This window comes from Anolis sagrei, chromosome 5 (genome assembly GCF_037176765.1).
Source record: "Anolis sagrei isolate rAnoSag1 chromosome 5, rAnoSag1.mat, whole genome shotgun sequence".
Taxonomy (NCBI): Eukaryota; Metazoa; Chordata; class Lepidosauria; order Squamata; family Dactyloidae; genus Anolis; species Anolis sagrei.
In genome coordinates this window covers 186699394-186724056 of record NC_090025.1, presented here as the reverse complement: position 1 = coordinate 186724056, position 24663 = coordinate 186699394, and the positions used below count along the sequence as shown (strand labels likewise).

The 24663-nt window shown below is 43.0% G+C and overlaps 2 protein-coding genes across 7 annotated transcripts in view; one reads left to right on the top strand and one right to left on the bottom strand.

Moving 5' to 3' along the window:
• The window catches only part of KRAS (KRAS proto-oncogene, GTPase), a 64724-nt gene extending 56232 nt beyond the window's left edge, over positions 1-8492 (top strand). For 2 of the 5 annotated variants that reach the window (XM_060776529.2, XM_060776526.2), the window contains one exon: positions 3583-8492. In XM_060776529.2, coding sequence (XP_060632512.2) covers positions 3583-3699 — 117 coding nt within the window. In that variant the 3' untranslated portion in view covers positions 3700-8492. The remainder of the gene's footprint in view (positions 1-3582) is intronic. The other 3 variants (XM_060776525.2, XM_060776527.2, XM_067469312.1) reach the window with 2 other exon arrangements.
• A 3011-nt stretch (positions 8493-11503) lies between these two features.
• ETFRF1 (electron transfer flavoprotein regulatory factor 1) lies at positions 11504-19941 on the bottom strand. Of its 2 annotated transcripts, none has more exons than XM_060779689.2 (3): positions 19873-19941; positions 11885-11979; positions 11504-11784 (listed from the first exon to the last, which is right to left on the bottom strand). In XM_060779689.2, the coding sequence occupies exons 2-3, from the start codon at positions 11942-11944 to the stop codon at positions 11569-11571; spliced, it is 276 nt and encodes a 91-aa protein (XP_060635672.2). In that variant the 5' UTR covers positions 11945-11979; positions 19873-19941; the 3' UTR covers positions 11504-11568. The 2 variants fall into 2 exon arrangements, with proteins under 2 accessions (XP_060635672.2, XP_060635673.2); XM_060779690.2 differs by having other exon boundaries at positions 19855-19878.
• Positions 19942-24663: the final 4722 nt, after the last annotated feature.

Here is a 24663-nt window from a genome sequence, read left to right as displayed (position 1 = left end):
CTTTCATGGCCGGAATCACTGGGTTGCTATGAGTTTTCCGGGCTGTGTAATCATGTTCCAGAAGCATTCTCCCCTTCCAGGGTGGAAGAAAGAACTCTTGTCTGCTTGAGGCAAGCGTAAATGTTGCAATTAATCACCTTGATTAGCATTGCAAAACCTTGCAGCTTCTAGGCCTGGCAGATTCCTGCCTGGGGGAATCCTTTGTTGGGAGGTGTTAGGTGGCCCTGATTTTTTCATGTCTGGAATTCCTCTGTTTTCAGGGTTTTGTTCTTTATGTACTGTCCTGATTTTAGAGTTTTTAAATCCTTGTAGTCAGATTTTGTTCATCTTCATAGTTTCCTCCTTTTTGTTGACATGCTTGAGGGTTTCAGTGGCTTTTCTGTATAGTCTGACATGGCGGTTGCTAGGGTGGTTCAGCATTTCTGTGTTCTCAAAAAATATGCTGTGTCCAGGTTGTTTCATCAAGTGTTCTGCTATAGCTGACTTATCCGGTTGAATTAGTCTGCAGTGAATGGTTGAATGGTTGGAGAGTTTGGTATTGCTTTAAAGAAACAATGCCAACATGTTCTCTGTTCCTTAAATTACCTCTCTTCAAGTACTTACTTACGTGATCCCTCATAGTATCCTGGCGGTGGGTCCATAGGTGGCTGTGGAGCCCTATTCTTGATCTGCATCTTCTCCCACAGTGAGGGCATTGGTTTCCAAGTGGAAGGCGGTCCCAGTTGGGGTTGGCTTGATGCGCCTTCCTCTTGGCACGTTTCTCTCTTTTGCTCTCCATTCGTGCCTCTTCAAATTCTGCAGCACTGTTGGTCACAGTTGACCAACTGGAACGCTCAAGGGCCAGAGCTTCTGTCATATGTTCTGCAGTTGATGGTTGGTGATGGAAGGGTTAATGTATTAGTTCTAATCTGTAAGTGGTAGCTCATGGGTGAAAGCAATTAAGGGTGGAGGTGTGCAGGAGATGGGTTGCAGCTGGGTGTTACTGGGTTTAAGGAGCTAACTTTGAGACTTATCTTTGGGGAGAAAAGTATCTGTTGCATTTTGGTGGTGGGTGCTGCTGGTTTTTCCCCCCAGGTCTGTTGGATTTTCAGTATCCTGACCTCTCTCCTGTAATCTTGGAATCCTGGAACCTTGAACCTTTGGACTGGCTTTTGACAACGGTATAGACTCTGGATCCCTGGCCTTTGTTTATTGAACTCTCGGCATTTGACCATTGGACTGGACCCTTTTGACTACAGAGTTATTTTTGCTATCTGTTTTTGTTTATTCTGTAGCTGTGTGCTATCTTTGTGTTTTATATTTTGGACTATAAAAACAGCCAGCAAGTAAGTGCTGTTTTAATTAAACTGTTTGTTAAAACTGGGAGTTTTGATTCATCTCTACCTAAACAAGGTAGAGCCCTGGCAACGTGACAGCTTCCCAGTTCTTGGTGTCTATGCCAGTGTTTTTAAGGTTGGCTTTGAGACCATCTTTAAATCTCTTTTCCTGTCCTCCAACATTCCGTTTTCCATTCTTGAGTTCGGAATAAAGCAACTGCTTCAGGAGATGGTGGTCGGGCTTCTGGACAACATGGTCAGTCCAGCGGAGTTGATGGTGAAGGACCATCGCTTCAATGCTGGTGGTCTTCGTCTGCTTGTCTCCCCAAGAGATTTGCAGGATTTTTCAGAGGCAGCGCTGATGGAATCGTTCCAGGAGTTGCATGTGACGTCTTTAGATTGTCCACGTCTCGCAGGCGTATAGCAGAGTTGGGAGGACAATAGCTTTATAAACAAGCACCTTGGTATCCCTATGGATGTCCCGGTCCTCTCTTTGAGTAATATGGTTATGAACAATGGGATATTAGGATGAATAGAAACGGGAAATATTAGAAATGGTAGATTTGTAGGACATGTTCAGGCAGGAGTCGGGAGTAATGGAAAAGCCCCACTTGCACCGTAAATTTGCTCTTTTAGGAGATCAAGTAGAAACAAATGGGGTTTTATATTTGTTGATGTAGGACAGACAATCTATTCGTTTTAGTCCTCCCTTCCCTTTGCTTGATTGTTCCATCAGTGCTAAGTAAGTATGCTCTTTCTTACAGTCATTTGCCTTTCCTATTCTTTACTTGTGATTTAAGATGGATCGAAACATCTAGCATGATTGTTCAGATGTAGAGGATTTCATTCTATACGTCCAGTGGTTAAATTATTGAAAGCAATCCCTGTTCTTTTGGTGGAATTCTCACCCGTTGCAGATTTGCCTCCTTTTTGTCCAGTTGAATTGTGCTTTTGACTATTAGCTTAAAATCAATTTCGTAGCAATCTCGGGCTGTTAAGCATGCTTACTTCAGGATGTTTTAGGTCATCTGATAAGTGTGTGTGTTCATAGTATGATCATCTCACTTTCTTGGCCCAAATAATCCACAGTGGTAATTCCCATCACATATGGTACAGTACTAGTGCTTAATAGATACATGCACAGTGGTGAAAATGCAGCTTGAGAAATATTACTTCACTAGAGGGACCTGGCAACATGTCGAAGGAGGACAATTCAGTGTAAAGTACATGGAAGACTTGTTAAAGCTCTCACGTCAATAAACAAAATTTCGGAGGAAAGTATTCTTGAAGACTTGCTGCACACACTTTGCCCCAACTATTTTAGCTTTCATATATGGAACGTTCTCATGAATGATTTCAATATTTAATTTTGAGTCACAGTAATATTTTTTAGAACCACCAAAAATTGGTTTGTGTTGCTACTTAAAGTTAGAAGAGCAGTGGAGATCCTCAGAGAAAGTAGGACCGTTGAGTAAGCATCAACGTTTTCCTTGCAAATTATTTTCAGACTAGGTTCTTGTGGGGTTTTTCGGGCTATAGAGCCATGTTCTAGAGGCATTTCTCCTGACGTTTCGCCTGCATCTATGGCAAGCATCCTCAGAGGTAGTGAGGTCTGTTGGAATTAGGACAATGGGTTTATATATCTGTGGAATGGCTGGGGTGGGGCAAGGAGCCCTTCTTCTGCAGTTAGGTGTGAATGTTTCAGCTGATCACCTTCATTAGCATTTGAAGGCCTGCCTGAACCTGGGAAAATCTCTTGCTGGGAGGTGTTAATCTGTGCCTGGTTGTTTCCTCTCTGTTGTTTTGCTGTTGTAATTTTAGAGTTTTTTAATACTGGTAGCCAGATTTTGTTCATTTTCATGATCTCTTCCTTTCTGTTGAAATTGTCCACATGCTTGTGGATTTCAATGGCTTCTCTGTGTAGTCTGACATGGTGGTTGCTGGTGTGGTCCAGCATTTCTGTGTTCTCAAATAATATGCTGTGTCCAGGCTGGTTCATCAGGTGCTCTGCTATGGTTGATTTCTCTGGTTGAAGTAGTCTGTAGTGCTTTTCATGTTCCTTGATGCGTGTCTGGGCGCTGCGTTTGGTGGTCCCTATGTAGACTTGTCCACAGCTGCGTGGTATACGGACTGAATTTTCCACCTTGGTAAGCTCTCTAGAAAGAAAATACATGAAAAATGCAGAAGCGATAAATGGAGAAATAGAAACTTTGTTTGAGGAAATTATCTCATTTAAAGGTATTAAAAGTGCCGTATTTCTTCACAGGGTGTCGACGATGCCTTCTACACATTAGTTCGGGAAATCCGAAAGCACAAAGAGAAGATGAGCAAAGATGGCAAAAAGAAGAAAAAGAAGTCAAAGACAAAGTGTATAATTCTGTAAATGCAATTTATTCTTTACCCTTACGGTATGCATTGGTAAACATGATTCATTTTTGTACCATTACACTAAATTATTTGCACCTTTTGAGCATTATGTTAAAACTTCCTTTCTACTTGCTGATCCTTCCAGCCTTTTTGGCCCTCTGGACGCTTGCTTATAAACAACAGTGGAAACCATTCCCCTTAAATGCCAGTTTATCCTTGAGTGTTGGTCCTTGAAACTAGCTATGCCTGTGAAAAACATAATAACGTACCTAAAATATATTCTTTTCTCCCCTTCAAGGATATTCTGGTGCATGCAAAACTTGCTAATGTCTTCCCCCCCACTTTTTTTTCTTAGAAAATTCTGAATTTGTTTATTTGCAGGACCAGCTTTGTGATGCTGTTTAAGTGGGGTCCCCCCACCCCCCAAAAAAGTCAGGCAATTGTCCTTCAGACATAGCAGTGGATACGAGTTATTTGCCTCTTTTTATAATTGCTCCATGCCCAAGTAAGGAACAAATAGGATGGGTGGTGATTTTTCAAGCTTATCATGAATCTCAGATTCTTTTAATCAGGGAAAAGTTACATTCAAGATATGCTAGAATTATAATTTAGGTGAAACAGGGAGGTATCCCACTGAATTTGGATAGATCTGGATTTTGTTTAGGGTTTACACCCCATTTAGGGTCATCCCATCAGTTCAGCGGGATTTGCAAATGTTGAATCAACATTCATCTGTGATCAATGGGTTGATTCTAGTTGTAACTACTCAATAGGTGGGGACAGTGTTAGCCCTGTCATTAAGTGCAGTATGTAGATACAGTAGAGTCTCGCTTATCCAAGCTTTGCTTATCCAATATTCTGTTTTATCCAACGTGCCTTGGCTGCTTCTGGCTTGGAAGAATAAAAACAAGGTTCTTCCTCTTGCTCAGAGAATTGCAACAAGGCTCCTCTTCCTTCCTTCCTCTCTTCCTTTTCTGGCTCCTTCTCCAGACTCCACTTCCCTCTATGCTGTGTCTCTCCTCCCTAGGACCTCGCATTCAGCTCAGGCGAGGCTTCAGGGAAGTGGCGTCTGCACGAGTAGAGGCGGAACCCCACCAAAGCTGCCTGCTGCCCTGGCTGATCTGCCAGCCTCGCTATCTGGCGCTCATGACCTCGGCGCCCTCCTCGCCTCACCCCCCCCCCCCCCCACAGCCCCAGCTCTCTCTCAGCACCCATTCTTGCCTGCCCCCCCCTCCCTGCAGCCCGGCCCGGCTCTCTCTCAGCATCCAATCTCGCCTCACCCCCCCCCCCTGCAACCCCAGCCCAGCTCTCTCGGCACCCATCCTCGCCTTGCCCCCCTCCCTGCAGCACTGGCCCTGCTCTCTCTTGGCACCCATCTTCACCTGGCCCCCCTCCCTGCAGCACTGGTCCAGCTCTCTCTTGGCACCCATCTTCACCTGGCCCCCCTCCCTGCAGCACTGGCCCTGCTCTCTCTTGGCACCCATCTTCACCTGGCCCCCTCCCTGCAGCACTGGTCCAGCTCTCTCTCAGCGCCCATTCTCACCTCGCCTCCTCTCCTTGCAGCCATGGCCCGGGTCTCTCTCGGCACCCATTCTCTTGTCGCCCCCTCCCTTCAGCCATGGCCCGGGTCTCTCTCTGCGCCCATCCTCACCTCGCCCCCCTTCCTGCAGCCCTGGCCCGGCTCTCTCTTGGCACCCATCCTCACCTCGCCCCCTCTCCTTGCAGCCATGGCCTGGGTCTCTCTCGGCACCCATCCTCACCTCGCCCCCCCCCCTCCCTGCAGCCCCAGCTCAGCTCTCTCTCTGTGCCCATCCTCGCCTTGCCCCCTTTCCTGCAGCCCCGGCCTGGCTCTCTCTCGGCACCCACCCTCACCTTGCCCCCTCTCCTTGCAGCCATGGCCTGGTTCTCTCTCGGCGTCCATCCTCGCCTCACCCCCTTCCCTGCAGCCCTGGCCAGGCTCTCTTTCTCGCCATCAGCAGAAATGTTTGCTTTATGGAAGAGGTAGGGAAAGAAAAAAAGAAAGAGGGCTGGCACTGAAGGTGGGAGACAAGGAAGGGGGGGGGGGGTCACGTGTGGGAGGAGCCTGGGAGTGATGTCAAGTGCCTCCACTCCCTCCATCCTGCCTTTGCTCAGGTTTAATAGGCTTTTCCTTAATAGCTCCGTATTATCTGACATTTTCGCTTATCCAACGTTCTGATGGCCCGCTTATGTCGGATAAGCAAGACTCTACCGTATGCAAAGAATGATTATCTTCTCAGGGCCCCCTAAAGTTGAGCATCAGAAGAGGTAGTGATTGAAGGGAGGCCCTTTTCAGATAGAGGCAGTGAGAACCAGATTGCAACAGAATGACCCCAGATGGTTGATTGGTGAGGCCCTTTCAGCGATGATGGTAGATTTTTCCACTTTGGACTACAATTCCTGAGAATCCTCCCACTAGCATATCTCTGGTCGAAAGAGTTTTAGTCCAACAGATAAGGTTTGCAAGCATCTCCAGGTTACCACGTTGCCTACAACGGACCACCGAAGCTTTGTACAACACTAGCATCACCAGCTCAGTTTCTGCTTACCATGTTCATGACATGAAATCTTGGTTGCAGACATCCTTTTTTTAAAAAAAGTTCCAGTCATCATAGAATCATAGTTAATTTCCATTTGTAGGCACCCTTCTCTTGTAGCATTTCCAATCAACTTGACTGAATGTAAATATATAAATATATATTGTAGAATTCTCACAAAGATGTCTTTCCCACTGCCGTTGGTCACGGCTATTTTTTCTATTAAAAATTAAAAAGTTCCTAAAAAAAAACAGCGGAATTTGTAATTTGAGTTGGCGTCCTCTAATGAACTTCTTAACACTTCACAAAAATGACTGTTTCTAAAGGGGGTTTGGCGTTAAGGATCATCTAGTTAGGGAGAAGTCTTTCCTGCAGAAACAAATACAAGGAGGTCTGTTTGTTTCAACATAAGAGACGTCCTGTAGATTCTGGCCTTTGACTTCTCTTCATGGTAGTCTAATCCAAAACGAGCCCAATATCCACCATGGGGAATACTTTCCTGAACATCATGTGAATCATAGCAAACCCTATGGAAATGAATGGCTTCCATTGGACCTAGAACAGTATTGCAGATTTTATTTATTGTGTCAGAAGCAAATACGATTGTAATGTATAGAAAAACCACAAACAAAAATAAAAAACTTGGCATTATACTAAATGTCCTTTGACCAGTAACTGGCCACTTGGAGTGCCTCCTTGTGTTGCTATGAGAAGGTCCTCCATTGTGCATGTGGCAGGGCTCGGGTTGCATTGTAGTAGGTGGTCTGTGGTTTGCTCTTCTCCACACTTGCATGTCATGGACTCCACTTCATAGGCCCATTTCTTAAGGTTGACTCTGCATCTTGTGGTGCCAGAGCGCAGTCTATTCAGCGCTTTCCAAGTTTCCCAGTCTTCTGTATGCCCAGGAGGGAGTTTCTCATCTGATATCAGCCACTGATTGAGGATCCAGGTTTTAGCCTGCCACTTTTGGACTCTTGCTTGCTGAGGTATTCCTGCAAATATCTCTGTAGGCCTTAGGAAGCTATTTCTTGATTTAAGACGTTGGCGTGCTGGCTGATATCCGAACAGGGGATGGGCCGGAGATGTCACTACCTCGGTCCTTTCATTACGGGTTGCTACTTCCCGATGGATGTCAGGTGATACAATACGAGCTAAACAGTATCATTTCTCCAGTGGTGTAGGACTGATGCCTAACTCCTATTCGGTGGCAGATGCTGTTTAACTCAGATTTTTGATCGGAAAATGTAAACACTCCAATTAAGCACAGATCTCACCATTTTCCATATAACTTTGGGAATGTCTTAAGTAGATCTCCTTATTTCACACTTTAAAAGAAGTTGAAACTACACTCTCCATTGTAATTTCCCTTGAGTCAGATAACTTTCCAAAATATAGAAGTTCTGAACATTTGAAGGCACACAACAATAATAAATAATAATAAATTTGTAATAAATTGTTCTGAACATTTGAAGACACACAACAATAATAAACATTGTAATAAATTGCAAAGCTTGGTCAATCTCATGTCCTGTTTCACATTTGGAGCTGTACTATATAAATACCCATCACCACTAAATGATGAGCTATTTGTTGAGAAAGACTAGTGTGAAGAGCATGTGCATAGAACTTACTACATAAGGATACATTCACAAAACACGGAAGTGAACTGCTTTCCCCTTTACTTTGCCTTGTAGAAGTCTATTCCAAAATGTCTCAGTGTTGGATGGATAGACTACACCTTTACTTGTACCTTTTCCCCCTTAAATCTGCTTTATGGTTTAATTCCACTGTTGTCCTTACGTTTAAAGTAACCTTTTTACACGTACCCCTGCCCGCCTTTCGAGTGCCAAATCTCTTACTGGGACTATTTCTTAAAATGCATTGTGTTTACCTAGAAATGTATTTTAACTATTTTTGTATAATATAAACTAAACATACATGTTTTGTACATTGTGTTATTTGTTTTTATTTTTTAAGGCGAAACAAATGCAAATGTGATCCAGGTGACTCTCAATAATTTTTTTTGTTTGCCCACGTTTTATTTCCGTCGTGTTCCCACAGAATGTTGGGCCACAGACATTAACGCCCGGCGAATGACCACTGCTCCTTGAAACTTTTACAAACGTTTTACTAGCAGCATGTGCTGTCAAGTGATAAGAACACTGTACGTCACAAACAGTACAACTCCTGTTGTAATTAATAATGATAATAAAAAGAAAATCTGTGTTTCTGCTGTTTGTTATTTTCCTCAAAAGGTGGAATTGGTTTCTTGCGTTTTAGGCTCTTTGCTGCTTATTGTTTTTGGATATTGTTACTTCAGTCTTTTTAAGAAGCTAAGTGATTTGAGTGTAGACCACAACTTCACAACGGTCAGTTCTGGTATTATCTTTACTAATGTGCCACGTATCTAATGAAGTGCAAACGGTAGTATCATTCATCTTTTCACAACCTTTCCAAGTAAATCTGGGGGAGGCTTTGGGCTCTGAGGGAAGAAAGGAACGGCAATTATCTCAGTTTCCCCAAAAGCTATAACGCAGCGTTTCTCAACCTGGGGGTCGGGATCTCTGTGGGGGTCGCGAAGGGATGTTAGAGGGGTCACCAAAGACCACCAGAAAACACAGTATTTTCTGTTGGTTATGGGACTTTTGTGTAGAAAGTTTGACCCAATCCATCATTGGTGGGATTCAGAATGCTCTTTGATTGCAGGTGAACTATAAATCCCAGCAACTACAACTCCCAAATGTCAAGGTCTGTTTTCCCAAAACTTCACCAGTGTTCATATTTGGACATATTGAGTATTCGTGCCAAGTTTGGTCCAGATCCATCATTGTTTGAGTCCACAGTGCTCTCAGGATATAGGTGAACTACAACTCCCAAACTCAAGGTCAATGCCCACCAAACCCTTTGCGTATTATCTGTGGGTCATGGAAGTTCTGTGTGCCAAGTTCGGTTTAGAATGTTCAGAATGCTCTTTGATTGTAGGTGAACTATAAATCCCAGAAACTACAAATTCCAAATCACTAAATCAACCTCTTGCCCCAACCCCAAATTTGGGCATATTGAGTATTTGTGCCAAATTCGGTCCATTGAATGAAAATACATCCTGGATATTATATTTACATGACAATTTGTAACAGTAGCAAAATAACAGTTGTGAAGTAGCAACAAAAATAATTTTATGGTTGGGGGTCACCACAACATGAGGAACTGTATTAAGGGGTCACGGCATTAGGAAGGTTGAGAAACACTGCTATAAGGTAAAGGTTTCCCCTTGACATTAAGTCTAGTCATGTCCAACTCTGCGAGGTGGCACTCATCTCCATTTCTAAACTGAAGACATCTCAGAGGTAATGTGGGCGGCATGACTACATGGCACACCGTTACCTTCCCGCCGAAGTGGTACCTATTGATCTATTCATATTTGCATGTTTTCAAACTGCGGGGTTGGCAGAAGCTGGGCCTAACAGTGGGAGCTCACCCCTCTCTACAGATTTGAACTACCAACCTTTTGGTCAGCAAGTTCAGCAGCTCAGCAGTTTAATCCGCTGCACCATCAGGGGTTCCCCAAAAGCTATACACTGATGTAAACAAAGCCAATCATTTCAGTCCCACCGTATTCCTTCCCACCATAAAAGGAAACGCTTGAGATACAAGTTCCTCAATATGGGTTGCTGTTGGTTTTTCAGGCTATATGGCCGTGTTCTAGAAGCATTCTCTCCTGACGTTTTGCCTGCATCTATGGCAAGCATCCTCAGAGGTTGTGAAGTCTGTTGGAGCTAGGAAAATTGGGTTTATATATCTATGGAAAGTCCAGGGTGGGACAAAGAAACTCTTGTCTGTTGGAGCTAGGTGTAAATGTCCCAACTGACCACCTTGATTAGCATTTGTGGCCTGGCAGTTTTTTGGTGTGGCTTGTCAGTGCCCGAGGGAATCTTTTGTTGAGAGGTGATTAGCTGTCCCTGATTGTTTCCTCTCTGGAGTTTTCCTGTGTTTGAGTGTTGCTTTGCTGTTATGATTTTAGAGTTTTTTAATACTGGTAGCCAGATTTTGCTCATTTTCATGGTTTCCTCCTTTCTATTGAAATTATCCACATGCTTATGGATTTCAATGGCTTCTCGGTGTAGTTTGACATAGTGATTATCAGAGTGGTCCAGCATTTCTGTGTTCTCAAATAATATGCTGTGTCCATGTTGGTCATGACCATGTTCCAGAAGCATTTTCTCCTGCATCTATGGCAGTCATTCTCAGCGGTGGTGAGGTACATTGGAAACTAAGCTAGGGAGGTTTATATATATGTGGAAGGACCAGGGTGGGAGAAAGAACTATTGTCTGTTGGAGGCAAGTGTGAATGCAATTAATCACCTTGATTAGCATCGCAAAGCCTTGCAGCTTCAAGGCCTGGCTAATTCCTGCTGCCGGAATGTTTTATTGCAGTGGTTCTCAACCTTCCTAATGCCGTGACCCCTTAATACAGTTCTTCATGTTGTGGTGACCTCCAACCATATAATTATTTTTGTTGCTACTTCACAACTGTAATTTTGCTATTGTTATGAATCGTAATATAAATATCTGATATGCAGGATGTATATTCACTGGACCAAATTTGGCACAAATACCCAATACGCCCAAATTTGAATACTGGTGGGGTTGGATGCAGATTGATTTTGTCATTTGGGAGTTGTAGGTGCTGGGATTTATAGTTCACCTATAATCAAAGAGCATTCCGAACTCCGCCAATGATGGAATTAAATCAACCTTGGCATACAGAACTCCCATGACCAACAGAAAATACTGGAAGGGTTTGGTGGGCATTGACCTTAAGTTTTGGAGTTGTAGTTCACCTACATCCAGAGTGCACTGTGGAATCAAACAATGGTGGATCTGGAGCAAACCTGGCACAAATACTCAGTATGTTCAAATGTGAACACTTGTGGAGTTTGGGGAAAATAGACCTTGACAGTTGGGAGTTGTAGTTGCTGGGATTTATAGTTCAAAGAGCATTCTGATCCCTACCAATGATAGAATTGGGCTAAACTTCCTACACATAGCCCCCATCACCAACAGAAAATACTGTGTTTTCTGATGGTCTTTGGTGACCCCTCTGACACCCCAGGGGTCCCGACCCACAGGTCGAGTAACACTGCTTTATTGAGAGGTGTTAGCTGGCCCTGATTGTTTCATGTCTGGAATTCCCCTGTTTTCAGAGTGTTGTTCTTTATTTACTGTCCTAATTTTAGAGTTTTATAAAATACTAGTAGCCAGAAATAAGACCAAAGTTTTATTATGACCAAAGCTATCCATGTGCAACCATCTCTGGCTGTGCCGTAGGATCACTTGCTGTCGTCCTCATAGTAGCGTTGTTTCAGAGCCCGGTATTTTCGGAGGAAGTATAACGCCTCCAGCTCTTTCATCACAAACTCTCCTCGTGCAATGAGCTGCTTGATTTCCTCAGGATCCGTCACTCCTTTGTTTTTCAAGAAAGCCTTCTTCAGCCTGGCTCGAAAGTAGTCCGCTCCTTTCGGATACTCCTTCCCAAGATACAGCAGCTTCAACAAAACACACACAAAATAGTGGAATACGTCACGTGTCCCACAGTAAATAGCAAAGAGCTTCTGCATTGGTCCAGCTCATCCTCACCAAACTTACATTTTTGTAAAGATTCAACACTTCATATCTTAAAGGGTTGGTCATGTTCAGAGTTTCCATACAGATCCACTTTGTTCATATGCACTGGCATTTACCTAAAGGACAATCATTTTAGCATTAGCTGCATAATACGACCTGGTATACAACAATTAACTATGATTATTTAATGATTGGCAATGCTTGGCTTTTAGCTCCTTTCCAATCATGTAATCATTTTTTCAGGATTAGCCATGATACGCAGAAATTATTTCCAGAACACGGGTTGGGATTCTACCCCAAATAGATTACTGCAACACACTCTACATGGGGTTGCCTTTGAAGACTGTTTGGAAACTTCAATTAGTCCAATGGGCGGCAGCCAGATTGCTCACTGGAGCGCCATACAGGGAGCACATCACCCCCTTGTTATGTCAACTCCACTGGTTGCTGGTCCATTTCCGAGCACAATTCAAAGTGCTGGTCTTGGCCTATAAAGCACTATATGGCTGCGACTCAGCTTACTTGTCTAAACGTATCTCCCTCTACGTTCCGCCTCGTAGTTTAACATCCACCAGAGAGGCCCTGCTCTCAGTTCCACCAGCCTTGCAAACACGTCTGGTGGGGGCAAGGGACAGGGCCTTGTCAGTGGTGACCCCCCGCTTGTGGAATTCCCTCCCCAGCGAGATTAGATCGGCGTCCCCCCTCCTTTCCTTTAAGAAAAAACTGAAATCGTGGTTTTGGAACCAGGCTTTTGGGTAGCAGACACAACGGCACTTTGGACATTGAATTGGACCATATGATGATTGTTATGATAATGGAAACGGCTATGATTGTATAATTAATGTTATTGTTTTAATCTATTGTGTTTTTATGGTTTTATGTTGTTATATTGTGATATTGCGGCATCGAATGGAATGGGAAATGGAACATTGGTGGGCAGGAATAGAGATTTAAATATGGGCTCAAAGCCAACCTTAAAAACTCTGGCATAGACACTGAGAACTGGGAAGCTCTGGTCTGTGAGCGCTCCAGCTGGAGGTCAGCAGTGACCAGCAGTGCTGCAAAATTTGAAGAGGCACGAATGGAGGGCGAAAGAGAGAAACATGCCAAGAGGAAGGCGCATCAAGCCAACCCCGACCGGGACCACCTTCCACCTGGAAACCAATGCCCTCACTGTGGGAGACGATGCAGATCAAGAATAGGGCTCCATAATCACCTATGGACCCACCCTGGAGGATTATCCTACTCGGACAACGAGGGATTGCCTAAGTAAATTAAAATAAATTGCAGCATCGAATTCTTGCCAGTGTTAGCTGCTCTGAGTCCCCCTTCGGGGGTTGAGAAGGGTAGAAATGTTGTAAATAAATAATAAATAAATAAAGCTACTACAGGTTGAGCATCCCTCATCCAGAAAACCAAAATCTCAAAATACTCGAGAGCTGTCGAAATGGGTGGCTGAGCTAGTAGACCATTTGCTTTTAATAAAAGTTATTTCAAATCATTGCATAAAATTATATTTAGGTATAAGGTCTGAATTTCATGTTTGGGCTTTGGTCCCATCTCCATGGTTTCTCATTATGGATCTCATCACGCTAGAGAATGAATCCACTTTAAATCCAGTTTCTGGCTCCTGCAGAATTCTGGGGTTTGTAGTTTAGGGAGGAGCTTTTAACAGCCTCACTATACTACGAACCCCAGAATTCTGCAGGAGGCAGAAACTGGATTTAAAGTGGATTCAATCTCTAGTGTGATGAGGTAGATGTGTACAGGTATTACAAAACAATCCAAACATACATAACACAAAAGTTATGTATTTTTGGACACATTTTATGTATTTGCCTGAACTGAGTACAAGCATGGGAAAACTTCAGTCCTCCCAAGTATTTTGGACTATTTATTTATTTATTTATTTGCTGTATTTGTATACCACCTTTCTCAGCCCGCAGGCAACTCAAGGCAGTTTACAGGACAAAATTCAATGTCCACACTATCATAAATACAATTAAAAACATTAACATATAATAAAAGCCATAACAAAATCAATAAAACAAATCCATAGTATCTCCTTGTTAAAAACATTGTCCAGTCCATCGCCTAGTTGTTCCATTTTCCTGTGTCAGTTACTCTGCATTTGCAAACTCTTGCTCAAAAAGCCACATCTTGACTTTTTCTCTGGAATGTTAAAAGAGAGGGGGCTGATCTGATATCCCTAGGGAGGGCGTTCCACAGCCGAGGGGCCACCCCAGAGAAGGCCCTGTCTCTCATCCCTGCCAAACGTACTTGTGTCAAGGCGGGATCGAGAGCAGGGCCTCCCCAGATGATCTTAAGGTCCTAGATGGTTCATAAGGGGAGATGTGTTTGGACAGGTAAGTTGGGCCAGAACCGTTTAGGACTTTATAGGCTAAAGCCAGCATTTTGAATTGTGCCTGGTAGCAAACTGGCAGCCAGTGGAGCTGGCGCAGCAGAAGAGTTGTATGCTCCCCGAGTGCCGCTCCTGTTACCAATCTGGCTGCCATCCGTTGGACCATCTGAAGCTTCCAGACAGTCTTCAAAGGCAACTCCACGTAGAGAGTGTTGCAGTAGTCTATACGGGATGCAACCAGAGTGTGGACTACTGTGGCCAAGTCAGACTTCCGAAGGGCGCAGCTGGCTATGACTCTCACAATTCCTAACAGCCTACTGGATTCCTCACACCAGAAGCGATTTGCAGTTTCTCAAGTCGCTTCTGATATGAAAAAAAGAAAAAAAAACCAAAAATCTGGATTCCTACAATTCCTAACAGCCTAACAAAGGATTACCCCAGGCAGCAACCAGACAGGCATTGAAGCTGCAAGGCCATTAGATGCTAATCAAGGTGGTCATTTGCAACATTCATACCTGCCTCAAGCAAATAAAAGTTCTTTCTCCCACCCTGGGCATTCCACAGATATATAAATCTCACTCGCCTCGTTTCCAACAGATCCCTTAAACTGAGGATGCCTGCCATAGATGTGGGCAAATCGTCAGGAGATAATGCTTCCAGAACATAGCCACTCAGCCCAGAAAACTCTCAGCAACCCAGCCTATTGGCTGTTAGGAATTGTGGGAGTTGCAGTCCAAAACACCTGGAGGACCGAAGTTTTCCCATGCCTGGTAGAGACAAAGCTATGAATTCACAACTGGCCAAATACATAAGAGGCCAAATACATATAAATCATACCTCACCACCACACAAGCGATTCTTTCCTTGAGATGCGAGAGAGGCTTTATATAGACCTCACCATCTCTTTAGAGCCGAGAGAAGGAAAAGAGGGCATCAGCAGCACTCAGCAGACGGATGCCTTTGGAGGTCACTTTGCTGCCTATTAACTGCTCGGTGGTGAGGACGGCTAGCATCTGCTCTTTGCAAAAGTGGGAGCAAGCCATGTGCACCACAGTCTTGATACTAGAGCAGTTGGTACACGGCAAAAATGGCTTCAGAAGAGCCAAATATATGAGTGATTTAAGCATGGGGCTGTGGCTACGGAGCCGAGGGTTTGAATCCCTTCTCAGCCATGAAACCCATTGGGTATCCTTGAGAGCTGTTCAGCAGTGGAACTCTCTGCCCTGGAGTGTAGTGGAGCCTCCTTCGTTGGAGGCTGTTAAGCAGAGGCTGGATAGCCATCTGTCGGGGGTGCTTTGAATGTGATTTTCCTGCTTTTTGGCAGGATGAGGTTGGACTGGATGGCCCACGAGATCTCTTCCAACTCTATGATTCTAAGTCACACTATCTCAGCCTCAGATGAATGCAAATGGCAAACCTCTTTTGAACAAGTTTGTCTAAAAACCTTGTTCACCTTGTGAGTTGCCAAAGGTCAAAAATGATCCAACTGCTAGTGCTTGTTCTTCCAACTTTTGGCTTTATTGTGATGTTATTTTGTTGTTTACATTTTATGTTGCTGTAATGAAGGGTTCCTCAAACTAAGGCCCGGGGGCTGGATGTGGCCCTCCAAGGTCATTTACATGGCCCTCGCTCTGGATCAACCTAAGTCTGAAATGACTTGAAAGCACACAACAACAACAACAACAACAACAATCCTCTCTCATCAGCCAAAAGCAGGCCCATGCTTCCCATTGAAATACTATTTATTTATTTATTTACAACATTTATATGCCACACTTCTCACCCCGAAGGGAACTCAGAGCAGCTTACAAGATACACACACACACAAAATATATTATATTATTAGGATAGTACAATATCAGTGTTATATATTACTATATTGTACTATACCATTATATTGTAATAATATTAGTAATATTATTTTTTTACTAATTAGTAATATTATTTTTTTACTTATATTACTAATTTATATTAGTAATATAAATATATAAGTATAAAAGGTAGGTAAAGGTAGTCCCCTGACATTAAGTCCAGTCATGTCATGTCTGACTCTGGGGTGTGGTGCTCATCTCCATTTCTAAGCCGAAGAGCCAGCGTTGTCCGTAGACACCTCCAAGGTCATGTGGCCGGCATGACTGCATGGAGCGCCGTTACCTTCCCGCCGGAGCGGTACCTATTGATCTACTCACATTTGCATGTTTTCGAACTGCTAGGTTGGCAGAAGCTAGGGCTGACAGCGGAAGCTCACGCCACTCCCCGGAATCGAACCTGCGACCTTTTGATCAACAAGCTCAGCAGCTCAGTGCTTTAACCCGCTGCGCCACCGGGGGCTCCATATAAGTATAGTATCATATTATTATTAGTAGTATGTATTGTATTACATTATAATATTATAAATATTATATGCATATACAATATATTATATTATATTAATATTATATATAATAGTATCATATTATTATTAGTAGTATAATATTGTATTATATTATAATATTATAAATATCATATGCATATACAATATATTATATTATTAGGATAGCACAGGAGACAAGGTGGAACTTGTCTTTTAAGTTTATATTTGTCAAAATTGTTCATTTTAATTATTGTGTTGTTTTAAAGTGGTTTTTTTGCACTACAAATAAGATATGTGCAGTGTTCATAGGAATTCATTCATTTTTTTTCCAAATTACAATCCGGCTCTGAAAACAGTTTGAGGGACTGTGACCTGGCCCTCTGTTTAAAAAGTTTGAGGACCCTTGCTGTAATGTATTGTTGGGCTTGGCCTCATGTAAGCCGCTCCGAATCCCCTTTGGGGAGATGGTGGCGGGGTATAAATAAAGTTTATTATTGTTGTTATTATCTGAACAGCCTGTTAGGAATTGTGGGAGTTGCAGTCCAAAACACCTGGAGGGCCCAAGTTTGCCGGTACTTGATCTATACTGTACTTACTTAGGCGATCCCTCGTAGTCCGAGGATGATGGTCCTCCAAGTGTAGTATCCTGGGAGTGGGTAAAACTAATGCAGTTTGATACAACTTCAAATGCCCTGAATCCATACGATGGGATTGGTAGCTTGGCAAGACATTTAGCCTTCTCTGCCAAGGAGAGACGGTGTCTCACCAAAGTACAAATCCCAAGGTGGTGCAGCTTTTGGCAATTACAGTTAAAGCGGTATCAAACTGAATTAATTCTACAGTGTAGATGCATCTATCACTTTAAATGCCCCGGCTCAAGGCTAAGATTTGTAGTTGTAGGTTTTTTCGGGCTATATGATATTGTTGATGTTTTTGATGATGATATTTTGGTTATTGCTAGATTGATATTTTAGATTGTGTCTTGAATTTTGAACCTTGTTCTTCTATGTTGTACACCGCTATGAGTCGCCCCCGGGCTGAGAACAGCGGTATATAAGCAAAGTAAATAAATAAATAAATAAATAATGGTCTAGAGGCATTCTCTCCTGATGTTTCGCCTGCATCTATGGCAAGCATCCTCAGAGGTAGTGAGGTCCTCACTACCTCTGAGGATGCTTGCCGTAGATGCAGGCGAAACATCAGGAGAGAATGCTTCTAGACCATGGCCATATAGTCCGAAAAATCCTACAACAACCAGGGATTCCGGCCATGAAAGCCTTCAACAATACTAAGATTTGTAGTTTGGGGAGGCCCTAACACTCTTTGGAAAGAGGAATCTTGCAAAACTACCAATCCCAGGGCACTTAAAGCGATAGGTGCATCTACACTGCAGGATTAACGCAGTTTGATAGCGCTCTAACTGTCGTTGCTGCGTTCATTTTACAGTGTTATAGATGCACACTCAGAATACACCAAACTACAAACTCCAAGGTGGTGTAGCATTCGGCAATTTACAGTTAAAGCGGTATCAAACTGCATTAATTCTACAGTGTAGATGCACCTATCACTTTAAATGCCCTGGCTCAAGGCTATGGAATTCAGAGATTTGTAGTTTGGGGAGGCCCTAACACTCTTTGGCAGGAGGAATCTTGCAAAACTACAAATCCCAGGGCACTTAAAGTGACAGTTGCATCTACACTGCAGGATTAACGCAGTTTGATAGCGCTCTAACTATTGTTGCTGCGTTCATTTTACAGTTATAGATGCACACTCAGAATACACCAAACTACAAACTCCAAAGTGGCGTAGCATTCGGCAATTTACAGTTAAAGCGGTATCAAACTGAATTAATTCTACAGTGTAGATGCACCTATCACTTTAAATTCCCTGGCTCAAGGCTGAGATTTGTAGTTTGGGGAGACCCTAACAATGGCTTCAAACTACAAGAGAGGAGATTCCATCTGAACATGAGGAAGAACTTCCTGACTGTGAGAGCCATTCAGCAGTGGAACTCTCTGCCCCGGAGTGTGGTGGAGGCTCCTTCTTTGGAAGCTTTTAAACAGAGGCTGGATGGCCATCTGTCAGGGGTGATTTGAATGCAATATTCCTGCTTCTTGGCAGGGGGTTGGACTGGGTGGCCCATGAGGTCTCTTCCAAATCTTTGATTCTATGATTCTTTGACAGGAGGAATCTTGCAAAACTACCAATCCCAAGGCTCTTAAAGTGATAGGTGCATCTACACTGCAGGATTAACGCAGTTTGATAGCGCTCTAACTGTCATTGCTGCGTTCATTTTACAGTGTTATAGATGCACACTCAGAATACACCAAACTACAAACACCAAGGTGGCGTAGCATTTGGCAGTTATAGTTAAAGAGGTATCAAACTGAATTAATTCTACAGTGTAGATGCACCTATCACTTTAAATTCCCTGGCTCAAGGCTGAGATTTGTAGTTTGGGGAGACCCTAACAATGGCTTCAAACTACAAGAAAGGAGATTCCATCTGAACATGAGGAAGAACTTCCTGACTGTGAGAGCCGTTCAGCAGTGGAACTCTCTGCCCAGGAGTGTGGTGGAGGCTCCTTCTTTGGAAGCTTTTAAACGGAGGCTGGATGACCATCTGTCGGGGGTGATTTGAATGCAATATTCCTGCTTCTTGGCAGGGGGTTGGACTGGATGGCCTATGAGGTCTCTTCCAACTCTTTGATTCTATGATTCTATGTTATAGATGCACACTCAGAATACCCCAAACTACAAACTACACAGTGGCGTAGCATTCGGCAATTTACAGTTAAAGCGGTATCAAACTGCATTAATTCTACAGTGTAGATGCACCTATCACTTTAAATGCCTTGGCTCAAGGCTATATAATTCAGAGATTTGTAGTTTGGGGAGGCCCTAACACTCTTTGGCAAGGGGGGTCTTGCAAAACTACCAATCCCAAGGCTCTTAAAGTGATAGGTGCATCTACACTGCAGGATTAACGCAGTTTGATACCGCTCTAACTGTCGTTGCTGCATTCATTTTACAGTGTTATAGATACAGCCTTAAAATACAGGAAAATCAGAAGGAAAAACATGGGAACTTTGTCAAGTTTAGCAAGCACTACAAACCCATTATTATTATTAATAATAATAATAATAATAATAATAATATTGTCATATCATACCACCAACTGTTCCCAAAACTTTTGGGAAGGAGGGCAAAAACTGTAAGGAAATCTATGAGATTCTGTGTTTAGGATGGTCACAAGAACTCCAAATTCCCAACCCACCAAAAGTCAGTTCTGTACCTTGAACTCCCATAGCTTCCTGCTCTTGCCAGCTGTTTGGGAGAAGAATGAGCATTGCGCCTGCGCAAAAGGGGCTGGACTCTGCTTGCTCTTAGTGCGCATGCGCAGGATTCTAGAAATAGAGACTTTGACTCTATATTTGTGAATAGCTACTAAATGTCTATTATTGCTGCATATCATGAATTTCAATCTCATTGCTATTATTTTTTAACCCAATAACATATCAATTTGTCATATTTATGTATATTAATTTCCCTTTTCTCATTTTCTTTTGAAAATTTCCCCAGCAACACAAAATGTGTCATTTTGAATCCGGAAGTGTGAGGCCGCATTTCGTTCGACCTCTATACCAAAATGTAAATAGATGGTGAAGGGGCGGGGACTCGTTGCCTAGGAGACCGCCTTGTGGGCGGGGCTCGTTTCCTAGGTTACCTGGAGGGGCGGGGCGTAAACAGATTTGCAGCCTAGTGATCCAAAAAGGAAGCAAGATGGTGAGAGAGGATTATTGCCTTATCATATGTTTTGTCACTTTGCAATTAAAAAAATACTGCATAAATTTGCATATGCAGAGTATGCATAATACCTGGTAGTTTAAACCTCATATTAGCATGGTTTTAATATTATTATATTAAATATAATATATAATTTGTATTAAATATAATATAATTTAATATTATGTATTATGATCCTAATCACATTCTAGCTTTTCGGCCCTGTTGAGTCCCAATCTTGAGTAAAAAACAGGTTGTTGTTGTTGTTGTTGTTTAAAAGAGAAAAAAAGCAACACTACTGGTTGCTAATGTATTATTATTATTGCACTCAGTGATACAAGTGTTCAATATTATTGTTATATTATTATTATTATCGGCGGTGACCAGGGGAGCATTTGCACAGCTAAAGCTTGTGCGCCAGCTGCGTCCGTACCTTGGGAAGTCTGACTTGGCCACGGTCGTCCACGCTCTGGTTACATCCCGCTTAGACTACTGCAACGCTCTCTACGTGGGGTTGCCCTTGAAGACGGCCCGGAAGCTCCAATTGGTCCAACGTGCGGCAGCCATGATACTAACAAGAGCGGGACGCAGGGAACATACAACCCCCCTGCTGTACCAGCTCCACTGGCTGCCGATCTGCTACCGGGCTCAATTCAAGGTGCTGGCACTGGCCTATAAAGCCCTAAACGGTTCCGGCCCAAGATACCTAACTGACCGCCTCTCAACCTATAAGCCCACGAGGACTTTGAGATCTTCCGGGGCGGCCCTGCTCTCGATCCCGCCTGCGTCACAGGCAGGGCTGGCGGGGACGAAAGATAGGGCCTTCTCGGTGGTGGCTCCTCAGCTGTGGAACACCCTCCCCGTGGACATCAGACTAGCTCCCTCCCTGCTGATATTCCGCAGGAAATTAAAGACCTGGCTGTTTAAGAAGGTGTTTGAACAAGAAGTGCAATGATTGGTAATTGACCATAGGAATGAACAACGGAAATTGATACTGGATTGTGGTTTTGGCGATGAGACGACACAGAATGGCTTTTGTAGTAATGATGATGTTTTTGATGAAGATGTTTTCTGATAATGTTGAATTGTGGATTATTTTATACTGTGTCTTATATTTTGCACCTTGTTTTTTGCTATGTTGTACACTGCAGTGAGTCGCCCCTGGGCTGAGAACTGCGGTATATAAGCGAAGCAAATAAATAAATAAATAAATAAGACTGACACAAAAACACAGTTTGTCACAGCAAACGAGATCTACATGCTGGATTTCGTATCACAAAATCACAAGTCGAACACTTCCCAAGCCTCTAGGACTGTGCGATTACTATTATTATTATTATTATTATTATTATTATTATTATTATTTTATTATTGTTATAAAACCCAATAATAGAATCCTAGACTTTGAAGAGACCTCGTGGGTCATCCAGTCCAACCCCATTCTACCAAGAAGCAGGAAAGTCGCATTCAAAGCACCCCTGACAGATGGCCACCCAGCCTCTGCTTAAAAGCCTCCAAAGAAGGAGCCTCCACCACACTCAGGGGCAGAGAGTTCCACTGCTGAACAGCTCTGTCTCACAGTTAGGAAGTTCTTCCTAATGTTCAGATGGAATCTCCTTTCTTGTAGTTTGAAGCCATTGTTTTGCGTCCTAGTCTCCAAGGAAGCAGGAAACAAGCTTGCTTCCTCCTCCCTGTCTATTGTTGTTGTTGTTGTTGTCATATCTATCACCAACTCTTCCTAGAACTTTCCTAGAGTTGGAAGAGACCTTGTGGGTCATCCAGTCCAACCCCATTCTACCAAGAAGCAGGAAAGTCGCATTCAAAGCACCACCAACAGATGGCCATCCAGCCTCTGTTTAAAAGCTTCCAAAGAAGGAGCTTCCACCACACTCAGGGGCAGAGAGTTCCACTGCTGAACAGCTCTGTCTCACAGTTAGGAAGTTCTTCCTAATGTTCAGGGAGAATCTCCTTTCTTGTAGTTTGAAGCCATTATTCCGTTGTGTCCTAGTATCCAGGGCAGCAGAAAACAAGCCTACTCCCTTCTCCCTGTGACTTCCCCTCACATCTTGATACATGGCCCTCATTATGTCTCCTCTCAGCCTTCTCTTCTGCAGGCTAAACATGCCCAGCTCTTTAAGCCGCTCCTCATAGGGCTTGTTCTCCAGACCTTTGATCCTTTTAGTCGCCCTCCTCTGGACACATTCCAGCTTGTCAACCTTGTGACATAATGTAAAATCACCACATGTAGTTCATCTTTGATCAGCCTACACACTGCCTTGCCAGAGAAAGAAAATATGCCACGCAGATGAACAATAAATAACAAGTAGTTTAACTCTTTGTAGTTCAGAACATCACATGTACAATATGATCAGCTGTATCAACTCACGAGCACACTCCAAACTCTGTCTCTCTCTGCTTGCTTCTCTCTACTCTCAAAGGAACGACTGCACAATTAAACAGGAAATAACACTTCAAACCAGGAACAGAAAAAAATTCAAGTTTTGTTACATAATGTAATTCAAACCAAAAGTGACAAGATCATTTTATTTTTCTCACAAAAAGTCTAGAAGGGGTTTCCAGTCTTTTAAGAAATGGCATGGTAATGTGAGAACAGCAACTTAGGGCCCATGACATGAGTTGTATAGACCCCACCTTGAAAATGTAATTATAACTATTGCATCTTTTCTGACTTTCTCTATTTTTTCCTTTCAACCTTTAGGGTCCAAAAAAGAAAAAGGTAGGTAGGTGTGTAGGTAGGTAGATAGATAGGCAGATAGATAGACCACAAAGAATCTGCTGTGTACTCATTCGTAGCTGTTGTATGGTGGTCCATGAGCATTGATTTTAATATTTCAATTTTTATCTCACATTTCTATAAGAAATTATCATAGAAATTGCTTAGATATTGGTAAACAAAATACGTTAAGTCAGAGACATTAGATTAAATGTGATTTTGTGTGTGTATACACACACACACACACGTTAATTTCAAACTAAGTAATAAATTATATTTTTCAACAATTCACAACCTCCTGAGCTATAACAGAGCTAGTGAAACTGTAATTATCCAGATGTTGTTACACTCCTTTACCCATTAGCCATAGCCAACCTGGGTAATGGAAAAGCATGATGGGAATAATAGTTTTCCAACGTCTGGAAAGTTCAAGGTCCCACAACTCAAATATTTGATTGATAGAGTTTTTGTTTTATCTCCATCTAGTAAAGGTAAATTTCTTAGTCCAGGTCACCTGCTCCTTCTTCTGATAACAATAATTGGGAGCTAAATGGGAAATGGAGTATAGGCTAAAGCAGGCCTGGGCAAACTTTGGCTCTCCAGGTGTTTTGGACTTCAACTCCCACAATTCCTAACAGCCTACTGGTGATAGTGATAATTGGTGTGCATTTCTGACTTGATATTTTTCTCCTTTATGTTTCTTTATATAGACCTATATCGATATCTTTTCAGATGTATTGTCGAAGGCTTTCATGGCCGGAAGCACTGGGTTGTTGTAGGTTTTTTCGGGCTATATGGCCATGTTCTAGAGGCATTCTTTCCTGACGTTTCACCTTCATCTATAGCAAGCATCCTCAGAGGTAGTGAGGCAAGCATCTATGGCAAGCATACTCACTACCTCTGAGGATGCTTGCCATAGATGCAGGCGAAACGTCAGGAGAGAATGCCTCTCTAGAACATGGCCATATAGCCCGAAAAAACCTACAACAAGCCATCTTTTCAGATCTTTCGATTTTGAAAGCTATATGATGACTAAAGACTTGGACAACTGCTTTCATTTGTGCAAAGAAGTGTCTTGTTTATGCCTTCTCTCTGGAAAGCCAAGACTTTATGCCTTCTAAATCTTTCACTTTCATCAACAGCATCTACCTATTTTCGTTTGACCTCACCTGAAAGTTCTCCTAGAATAGTGATTCCCAAACTTTGGTCTTCCAAGTGTTTTGGACTTAACTCCCAGAACTCTTCGCCAGCTTGGCCAACGATGAGGAATTTAGGGAGGTGTAGTTCATAACATCTGGAAGACCAAGGTTTGGCAAACAGTGTTCTAGATCATTCTAGATAATAGTAATTCCTATCCTTTGGTCCTACAGGTGTTTGGGACTTCAGCTCCCACAATAACTAACAGATGGTAAGCTGGCTGGGGTTTTTGTGAGTTGAAGTCCAAAACACCTAAAGAACCAAAGATTGTGAACCATGGTCTAGAACAGTGGTTCTCAACCTGTGGATCCCCAGGTGTTTTGGCCTACAACTCCCAGAAATCCCAGCCAGTGTATCAGCTGTCAGGAT

Bases quoted from the DNA above. Each gene is read 5' to 3' on its own strand.
- ETFRF1 (XM_060779689.2), bottom strand. From the start codon at position 11,944: ATGGAAACTCTGAACATGACCAACCCTTTAAGATATGAAGTGTTGAAT. The intron at 11,785-11,884 runs GTAAGTTTGGTG...GTTTTGTTGAAG, and splicing joins TGTTGAATCTTTACAAAAAT to CTGCTGTATCTTGGGAAGGA.